Source organism: Triticum urartu, unplaced genomic scaffold, assembly GCF_003073215.2.
Source record: "Triticum urartu cultivar G1812 unplaced genomic scaffold, Tu2.1 TuUngrouped_contig_8046, whole genome shotgun sequence".
Classification (NCBI taxonomy): domain Eukaryota; kingdom Viridiplantae; phylum Streptophyta; class Magnoliopsida; order Poales; family Poaceae; genus Triticum; species Triticum urartu.
In genome coordinates, this window is record NW_024118953.1 from 5063 (window position 1) to 15636 (window position 10574).

Genomic DNA, 10574 nt, shown 5'->3' on the forward strand with positions numbered 1-10574 from the left:
ACATAAGTGTATCTCAATCGTTAAGAATTTCTCTATCGTTTTAGCCAAATGGTACTGAATTAGTGTATCTCAATTTGTTTCAGAAATTACCCAGAGTGATGCCTGCATGACAGTTCATCATAGAGAAGAGTTCTTCATGTATCAACCGATCTAATTTTATATATCCTAAATGTGTGCAAGGAAAAATTATACACAACATAATCAAGTGTCACGCACAGGGGAATTAGCATCATATTGAATCTAACGATTAACACGTACTATATCTTACAGTAACCACATACCAGCAATTTTGGACAGGCACAATCCGACTACAAATAATGTACAACATAAAAATAAGCATTCATAGAGGGTCAAAACACCTTCATAGAGGCATTCTACCCCAGTACAATACAGTAGTAAGGTCTGTATACAAATCATAAGAGCCATGATCTTCACGCCCCAGCTCATCAGTCACGTAAGTTGAGGAACTCATTGTCGAGGCAACAACACCATTGTGGTTCAGAACATCACCGAGTGAGTAATAACCAGGGAAATCATCACCTCGGAGCAGTTAGACTTCTGCTACACGAGCGGCAGCAGCGTGCCCCGGACCTCCCGGAGCTGATCCCATTGTCCCACTCCTGCAGCAGGTCGTCAACGACCTCGTCGAACCAGATTTGCGCCGCACCGGCCGACCAACCTGGAGAAGTTGAAAAAAATGATATAAGTCCATTTTCCTAGCATTAGGCTTGCAATTTAAGAGACATTTCCATACATTTTTTTTCTATATTTTGGGGGTGTGTATACTGTAAAATTATAGATCGCTCAGGCTTTGAATGGGGCTGAAAAAGTGATATGGACTTTATCTTCTATTTATATTTCAAAAAATCAAATCATGTCTCTTATGTGATATCGGTAATGTATTTTTTGATTGCTTGTGCCTTCATGTATTCCTTTTATACAACACATATAAAGACAAATGCATTTTCAAAATGAAGGTAAAAGTGCTCTGAGATCACATAAGAGACATAATATGATTTTCTTCAAATATTTACATGTAAAACTGCAGCTTAGTTTAGTCCGTTCCCAAAAAACATAAGAATCTAGACAGAACACACTCTAGTGCCACTTGTCCACATTTGATGTTTTCCGGTCAACATAGACAGCAGAGAGGGAACCAGGGGTTTACCAGCAGAGATGCAGAACTGAAAGAGGAACTGATGCCACCGGAGGGGCAGGGCGGGAGGCATCAGAGTGGAAGAAGAATCCCCCGTGCACACTCTATCGCGCACCACCGGTGCGCATCAGGGAACCAAACCTAGCAACCACACATGACGACTGAAATGAGCCATGTCATAATCATTTTGATAAATATAAAGCATGGAATGCAACCAAAATGTCTGGGCTCTGTCCAGAGCTACACAAAAATACGCATCCATCACTTTGTTCAAAGCTACAGTACAGTCTAGTTGTGTGCTTGAACCCCACATTTATTTAATCGCATGTAATGCAACCAAAATGTCTGGGCTCTGTCCAGAGCTACACAAAAATACGCACCCATCACTTTGTTCAAAGCTACAGTACAGTCTAGTTGTGTGCTTGAACCCCACATTTATTTAATCTAGTACAGTAAGTATATGACGAAGAGAGGATAGATCTGACATGCATCACGGATAAATTTGTCTCGCAGGGCAGCATACGCATACAAATCTAACGAGGAAGAGAAACAAGCTTACCAGGGGCAACTTGCTCAAGCAGCAAGGCTAGGTCGAGTAACAAATGACGGCATCCCATTATTCCTGTACAGTCCAATGGTATGTCTTGGTTGTGTGTGTGTCACAGAATTTGACTATGTTCTGATAATCCACAGCACAAAGGAAGAACGCTAGAGCAAGTTACCGGGATGGACGAAAATTTGACTATGTTCTGAAAATCCATATTCCAAAAGCTTGTGTTTACCTTTCTCATTGGTGGCACCGTGGACTGGATTTTCTCTATTGCTGTTGTCGGTGCGGCAGAGAAGATCTCCCTCTGTGCGCTCTTGGTCCAGTCCACCAAATACAAAACAATACAGTATGCAGCCAAATCCTCAAAGTAGCGAACAATTTGATAGTGAAAGCAATGCATCAAATAACTTAACCCATGAGCGTCTATCCAAATAAGCATTGTCCAGTAGAACTTAGACATCAAGTTCAGAAAGGCAGTCCTATAGATCAGGATTAGGAATACATTCCATAGCTCGGAAAAACATTCATAATACACCTTAGGGAAGAAGGACTATAAAAATTATAGCAAGGCCTTTATACAAAAGACCAACCATAACAGGTAGCAGTACACATAAGCGTGCAATGCCCCATTGCTCCTCACAGCGAACAGATACAAGAATCTTACTATCATGACTATTTAACAATAAAATAATATCAGAAATCCTCCTCTGAACTCATGAAGAACCAATAGCATTGCCAAACCATCGTTTATCCCATAATAACAAAGTGCAACTTACTCTTAACCAGATTAAATCAAGGACCAACAACAAACAATAAAAGATGAAAAAACAACTCATATGCAATAAAGGTATCAAAGAGAAGAAATATTTACATAAGATGGCTATAAACACTGGAGAATAAATAAGCAACACCTTTAAACACAAATAAAAAGGGTTCAGGGTTCAATGCATAGTGGGCTCAGATTTGCCTTTCCTCGATCACATAACCTACCCCCGTCATCTCTTATCACCAGATCAATCTATTTATACATTGGAGTTGTCCTGGTTATCACTCAATAAGAATGACCATCCAAGGACAGAACAATAAGTATCACAAGATCAAAAAGGATTCTAGAGACAAGAGGGAGGATCCAACTTGATACCCACAGGTTTCTCGATTGCTCAAAGGCACATTTATTTCAACCACGGTTAATCATCATCGCCCAAGCAAGAATGGCTTCCAACCGGTGGGTCATGTGAAACTGCCTTGGTTATCAATCATCAGAAATGACCATCCAAGGACAGAGTCACTAAAATAAAAACGTGATCAAAAAATGGCTCAAAGAAACGAGGGGGGATCCAAATTAATACCCATAAGTGCCTCGATTGCTCGAGAGCATGCCTATATAAGCCATAACTGATCATCATAGCCCTGTCCATGTCCCATATAGTAGCCGAAGCAGAGCGGGAGGGAGATGGGGCTCACTGAGGGAGGTTGTAGCCGATGCATTACTCAGTGGACGTGGGGTTGTGCCTGGACGCCGTCCAGCCGGCGAGGAACCGCTTCCTACACCGCACATACACACCACTGCATCGAAGTTGCGCCTTGCACCGTCCCACCGATGAGCACGAACGCCACAGGCACCGAAGCAGCCAAGAGGTGAGGAGGTGATGTATATCACATCCAGATCCAGGAGCACCAGGAGCTCCTGATGGCTGGCTAGTAGAAGAATCCAGAGGGAAGGAGAAGAAGGGGATGAATGAGCACGAAAGGGCAAGGCGCTGCCCTTCCCCACCCCATAGCCGCACGGGGCGAACCACTGCACGACACGCACGAGGCCTGGACGCGAAATTACTGACGTACCCTCAGCGGGCGCAGGATATTACGAGCGGTAGCACGAGATCTTTACCCGTCGGTGCGCGCGACGGGGCGGCCGGGCCATATCCAAGCCACGGTCGCTGACAAACGCGGCCCACCCGCGAGCGGACCCACACGCCAGCGACGCCAGACCGAAAAAATGAAGTAAAAGGCAGCGCGCTGAGGCAGTAACTGTTCATTCCAGCAGTGCTCATCCCAGATCCGATGGCCCATCTTTCTCCAGATCTTGATCGGACGCCCAGAAAACCTTTCACAATAACGAAGTACAACTCCAAATCAGAGAGGTCGCCGATAATGCTGAGCATGGAAAGGTTTTTGTAGTTACCATTAATGTAATCAGCGAGTACCAACTATTGCTTGATGCATATATAAACAATCAGCTGACTACTATTGCTTGATGCATGGAAAGGTTTTTGTAGTTACTATTGCTTGATGCATGGAAAGGTTTTTGTAGTTACTATTGCTTGATGCATATAGTAACAAAAATAAGTAGGAGGGGCTACTACTACGTTATTATATTATTTATAAGCAGAAATGTTCATGAGTAATTCTAACCTCTTAGCCGCCCACAATCTGGATTGTCAACAGCCATACACAATTCCCTTTGATAACCTAAAGACACCATGCCCAATGAGAAGACAAATAAGATTAGAACGCAAGTTACTGAATCATAGGATAAACACCTCCTGAACCTGTTTTTACCGAGTAGGGGCCCGCCTCACCTTGTTGTTGTAGCCTATAGGTTGGCGCTTGGGGAGGCATGGAGAGGCCAGGGATGTGGCTCCCCTGTTGCAAGCGCTGATTGGAGACGCAACAGGCCACGGGGGGCTAGCAGCATCTTACTTCTTCCTCCTCTGTTTTTGGTGGAGACCATGCCTCTCCTTCTTCTAAGCGCCGAGTAATAGGGGGAGCACGCACCAATGAATCTTGAGTGCAAGAAAGATAAAATCAGTTAGGTCAGATAAGCAGAGGTGAGGGCGTTATATACTGCCAATTGTTGGAGCAAAGATGAGCCGAAACTAACAGCGTCGGATCAGCCAAACATCCAAAACATCTGAACCTGAGATGCGACAGTACCCAATCCAATAGCTATCACAACAACCCAGAGATCCACATTCCGTATATACTGCCCATAGTACAACTATTCGTCAAACCCAAACCGGTCACTTATCAAGCAAAAACAAGCCGAGACAAACAGAAAAACTTCTTATAATACTGTCAACCAAGCGAAAATTTTGGTGTGGCAACTGTCGGCCACCATCCAAATAGCCCCTATAATTCCTATAAATTGGGACACTGCCGTATTTTCACTGTGCACTGGAACGCTCCTTAAAGCCATTTTTCAGTAATTGTTAGTTCCGTTAACATTTAACAACAAGGAAACCAAGGCCCAAGGTTTAAGATGCCATGGTCCGCTAACAATTGAAAGACTAAATTTAACTCAGAAACATATCTGAAGCTCTGCAAAGCTGAAAGCAAACACGAGTTCCTTTTCTTTACTAATCCACTGGTAATAAATGCTGAAAACTAACATGAGTTCCTCTTCTTTAGTAATCCACTGGCCATAAATCAAAGCAGCGTGAGAAGTAAACTGCTAGGCATGCAAGCTAGAACACAAGAACGCAAAGACCATCTTAGAAAACAGAAAGGCACAGATCAGAATTTTGATCCCCAACAGAAGCATCAATGACAATTTCCCAAATAAATAGAATGTGCAACTTGACGCCATTTAAAACGAACATTGCAAATCATGTGATCTGAGTATTCTCATTAGTATATCGGATGCATGCTCTACCTACAGACCTACAACAATCATCCGATCAGGGTGTTACAAAAACTAAAATCTCCATCCAATAGCTAGCTATATTGAAAACCAAACGGAACATCAACAAGCAAATGATCGTCAAATGACAAAAGATCACACAAAGTTCTGTCCAGACATTCAAAACACCTAATGTTTGTGATAAGTGCTACATACCAGATGATTAAAGAAGTATCTTTCAAAAGATTACACAGATGTGTGCCTCTTTTGATGTCACAAAGAGTAGTCTGGTCAATCTGCAACGCTATTTTAAATCGAGAGTCAGCTGTTCTACCACCAGCAAGCAGCAAAGCCGCAACACCAGAAGATGCCACCATAAGAACTATCTTCGCCCATTTTCACGACGCCTATACAAAGCAAAACCATTTTCATCAATAGTTGTCTTGTTCTGAAAATCCTTTGGGAAACGTTTAGAACATACCCCATTTTCCATGTAAATATATATCTATTACCACATGGACAAAACATTGGTATGAGAGAGAAGAAATATTTACATAAGAGAGAAGAAATCTTAACCAGATTAAATCAAGGACCAACAACAAACAATAAAAGATCAAGAACAATGCAATAAAGGTATGAGAGAAGAAATCTTTACATAAGACGGCTATAAACACTAGAGCATAAATAAGCAACACCTTTAAACACAAATAAAAAAGGTTCAGGGTTCATTGCATGGTGGGCTCAGATTCACCTTTCCTCGATCATATAACCTACCCCCGTCATCTCTTATCACCAGATCAATCTGTTTATACAGTGGAGCTGTCCTGGTTATCACTCAAAAAGAATGACCATCCAAGGACAGAACAATAAGTATCACATGATCAAAAAGGATTCTAGAGACAAGAGGGGGATCCAACTTGATATCCACAGGTGCCTCGATTGCTCAAAGGCACACTTATTTTAGCCATGGTCAATCATCATCGCCCTAGCAAGAATGGCCTCGGACCGGCTGGCTGTCCGACCATGTGAAACGACGAAAATGCCCTCGGCGGCCACCCAGTTTTACACACGGTGGCAAGCCCGGAGTGTAACTATTCATTGCCACAGTCATGCGGGCTCGATCCGACGGCCCAGCTCCTCCCACCGCTTGATCCAACGACCGGAAACACATCAAGGAAATCGATCGGACGGCCGGATTCGTCTGAGCTCTGAGGAGGGTCGGTGAGACATCCTTCTCTTATTTCTGGATGCTCTAGAAAGCTCCGCAGGGCTAGCAGCTCCAGTGGCATCACCTATCAGCTCATTCAAGTGGTGGTAGATCAGCTATCCCAGACAACACCAAATTACACACTACAAATGTAGATGTGGCTATGAGCAAGAGATCATTTGGCAGTTTGCAAATAGGAAATCAGCACTGCCACTGATCAACTTAGCAAATCCATGAGCATAGCTATAGGATCAGGGCATCCACATGTAAACCAGAGAATCACGGGAGCTCCTATGACAACAACTATAACATGAACAGCCTGCAAACCCTATGCATGAGTAGGGCATAGAGCAACAACCAACCAGCACCACATCGACATAGCCACAGCCATGTCCCAACAGTAGCCAAAGCAGAGGAGTAGGCGGAAGATGGAGTTCACCAATGGAGGTTGTAGCCGAGGCAGTACTCAGTGGGCGCTGGGGTTGCGCTTGAACGCCGTCCAACCAGCGAGGAACCGCTTCCTACACCGCACACCCACGCCCCTGCGTCGGAGCTGCTACTTGCACTGTCCACATCCTGAAGCCATAACGGGGCACCATCATATAATGTAGGCCAATATGAAAAGAAGATTCATCTCATAATTAAATACAGCAAGACACATGAAGTAAACCTAATTGTAAGAGCAAGCTGTGCACAATTGATAGATGGTAGTGCACAGCTTGCTCTTACAATTAGTTCCTCTGGCATGGTCCCTATAGAAACACAGAACTACTCTATTACTGAGGTCAATTTTGGCTCCAAAACTTTCAGTTTCAGCAATTACACAAACAGTAGGCTTCCTGGTTTACCTTTTCAGCAATTACACAAGCCAATTAAGAATGAAAATCGACAAATTATGATTAAATCAATTGTAGGCCAAAATTTGGAAGTTAAAAGAAATCAAGTTGGTGAAATACTACCGGCACGCTAAAGGTGAAAAGAGTCCAAATCTGGCATAGAAGGAACTTGAATGATACTTTTCTAACTCGAATGATTTTTGTGATCATATATGCACACTAACCCAAGTGTAGCAATCACCACATCCCAAGCAAAACTTCCTAATACATCAATCAAACGGGGCACACCAAAGCACCAAAGCATCTCCAAGGGTACTCCTAATTAGCATATGACCTCAAGACTAAACCTCTCCTTGACAACAAAGGCATACTTTGAAAAAAAATGTTTCTAGATGTAATGCTCCCTTGGACAGCAAACTAACAAAATAAGATAGCTCCAAAGAGCCCCTTCCTTGGAACCTAGCTAGAGTAGTAAACGAATAAGAAGCCACAGCTCCTTTACCAAAACCTAGCCTTCCTGCATGCAAAAAGGAACAAACCCAGCAGGGTTCCTACCAACGTCCAGCCAAGAAATAAAAGGCATATGTCCACACCCCACTAAAAACAAGCACAAATTCTTTTGGCCTCTACCAGAATCAAGACAAAAAAGAAAAGAGTACAACACCCTAAAGTGACACGGTGGTGGGCTCCTGAGAATTCATAATATATGGGAAAAATGCAAGAAGAGATATGAGAATAATGCCTAGGCAATGGGGATCTGAGAACAGTAATAAAATAGTTGTTCTGAAAAGGATAATGACTACATGGTGATACCTGCAAAAGAAGATGACAGCGCCCAGCCACTTTGACAATACAATCAGCAGAACCCTGCATATAATAACGTGTTAATACACTGAAGCTAGCAATTAAAGCAAGACATAACAACAGAAGTAGCAGCAGCACATCTCTTGCTATGAATGGAGGAATAGTAATATCAAGCAGTGTAGGGAGTAGCAGAAACACACCTTGCTTCTCCGGGACGCCATGGACACAGGAGCAGCAGCCTAAAAAGTTTGGAGGCGAAGGAGGTGGAGCATGTCCGGCAGAGGGTCCTGGTGATGGCGTCACATGAGCTTGACTGAGGAGCCGCGATGCGGAGCAGCAGAGGCCATGGTGCAGCGATGCGGAGCAGCAGAGGCATGGACCTGCAACAAAATTCAATGTGAGACCCTTGACAAAACCAAAAGCAACTAAGAAAATCAACCAAAAAGCACCTCAACCAGAGAACCCGACACTGTCGCAACAACAGTGTTAAAGACTAATTTTTTTGCAGGGATGAATAAGAAAAACAGTACACCAATGTCAGAAAACATAACACAGTTGTAGATGGAGAAAATCAAGTGTTACATAATAATTGAGTGCTCCCTCTGTAAACTAATATAAAATCTTTTAGACTACTAAAGTAGTGATCTAAATGATCTTATATTAGTTTACAGAGGCTCTATTTGTACATCTCTAGCATTTGGCTATAATTACTATGCAATTACTAATTTCTTAAATTTGTCTCAATTTCTAATTAGAATATGATACTACTCATATTTACCTCGTGATTGTGATCATACTGAAAACTAAACTAAAGGATATGCAGAAGAAGCCAAATAATAAAACCATGGTTACTATAAGGAAAAGGCACCTCGACCTTGTAATCTTAAATATTGGGATGAATCAAACGTTACTATTGATAACCACAGTTTCTCGCTCATAACTTTTGGAAAGTTTATTAATTAGGCAATGAACTTTTAGTAATATTAGATTTTTGAACATTGGTCCATGCAACATTAGTAGAGGAAAACATAACTCTCCCTAGTCTGTCCATACACTGAGGAAATCATTCCAGTTTTCGCAGGTAACATCCGCGAAGTATCTATAACAAATCTTGGAAAAGTGAGGAAAAGATTACAAAATGTAAATACAAATTAACATTAAGAACAATCAGAATTGACTTTTTGCCTCGATTTCTTCCTGTGACTGAAGCATCAAGCACCCTGTGGCTAAACTAAAAATGTTATGCGCTCCAGCTTTTCCAGATAGCATAAGTATAGTGATAAAAAGAGAAATGTAATTCGTTTTATCTGGTTCCCAACCATTTATGTGGGGTTAAATGATGTAGTCAACGGCCCTAAGAAAAATCTATTGGATTGGGCGAAGGAAAACACATGTACCTATGTTTGGCTTCCTCTCTTTTGCGAGATAGTGGTCCAAGGGACAGTAGTGTAGAGCAGAGCACCAATAACTCAACAAGCTCCATTCGCTTGCATTCTTCCTCAACTTTGTAGGTCTCCAGAGGGATCTCTGGACAAGCGAGCCCTTTGTATAAATCACTCAGTACCCTTCTCTGTTGGAAAATGCTACGAGCTCATGAATTTTGGAGGGGTCAAAGAGCTAGCTTACAGTAACATTTGAAACTGTTTGGCACCCAAAAAATGCAAAATAATTGCCTGCCTACTTGTAAACACAGGATTAAAGTTAGGGTCGTTTTGGAAAAACAAGGATCCGTCGACAATGACAACTGCCCATTTGGCTGCAGCAACCATGAAACTGTGTCTCGGCTGGCTCTGGAATGCAGCAGAATGAAACATATATGGGAACTCCGCGTCGTCTGAATGGGTGATGTGGATCAACCGGCGGACATTTTTACTGACGGAGGAAAGTTCATCTCTAAAGACAGGCAAGCATTTTTTTCACCCCTCTCCCTCCCTTTCTCTCCTGTTATGTACCCTGGTTTGTAACAACTATTACACCAGTAAGCATTTTGATTTGTACCTCATAATGTTATCATCGATGTATGAGGACCAACCTTTCCCTCAAACCAAATTCCTTAAGGCACACACGATGAGGTTCCAAACAACATGAGAAATTACTGCATCTGGCAGGAATTATTGAACAAAATTCTATTTTTTGGCTTGGGATGACAGTAACCAACAAAAGAAACACATCCTTAACACGTTGGTCTGTAAGCTTAAGCGGAGCAGTAAATTGGTAGGAATAGCACACGCAGAGCAATAACACCAAAGTATAAGACATGGATAAGCACAAGAGCGAGCTCACCTAAGGTTCCTCATCATCACCACCACCACCACCACCATCCCCGTCCCCATCCTCTTGTTGCTGCTGCACGACCTGCAACTATAAATTGTCCTGCTCCTCCTGCATCTGGAAGAGCACCT

The 10574-nt window shown here is 42.6% G+C and overlaps 1 protein-coding gene across 3 annotated transcripts; it reads right to left on the reverse strand.

Moving 5' to 3' along the window:
• Positions 1-320: 320 nt before the first annotated feature.
• Positions 321-10574, reverse strand: LOC125531762. 3 transcript variants are annotated; one of them, XR_007293509.1, is made up of 9 exons: positions 8373-10562; positions 8182-8235; positions 5542-7108; positions 4286-4489; positions 4119-4175; positions 1939-3810; positions 1716-1835; positions 1169-1297; positions 321-679 (listed from the first exon to the last, which is right to left on the reverse strand). XR_007293509.1 is itself a non-coding variant. In XM_048696040.1 (4 exons), the coding sequence occupies exons 2-4, from the start codon at positions 9653-9655 to the stop codon at positions 8034-8036; spliced, it is 468 nt and encodes a 155-aa protein (XP_048551997.1). In that variant the 5' UTR covers positions 9656-9742; positions 10456-10574; the 3' UTR covers positions 7141-8033. The 3 variants fall into 3 exon arrangements, 2 of the variants coding, with proteins under 2 accessions (XP_048551997.1, XP_048551998.1); XM_048696040.1 differs by lacking the exons at positions 321-679; positions 1169-1297; positions 1716-1835; ... (2 more) ...; positions 4286-4489; positions 5542-7108 and having other exon boundaries at positions 7141-8235; positions 8373-8552; positions 9570-9742; positions 10456-10574; XM_048696041.1 differs by lacking the exons at positions 321-679; positions 1169-1297; positions 1716-1835; ... (2 more) ...; positions 4286-4489; positions 5542-7108 and having other exon boundaries at positions 7141-8235; positions 8373-8552; positions 10456-10568.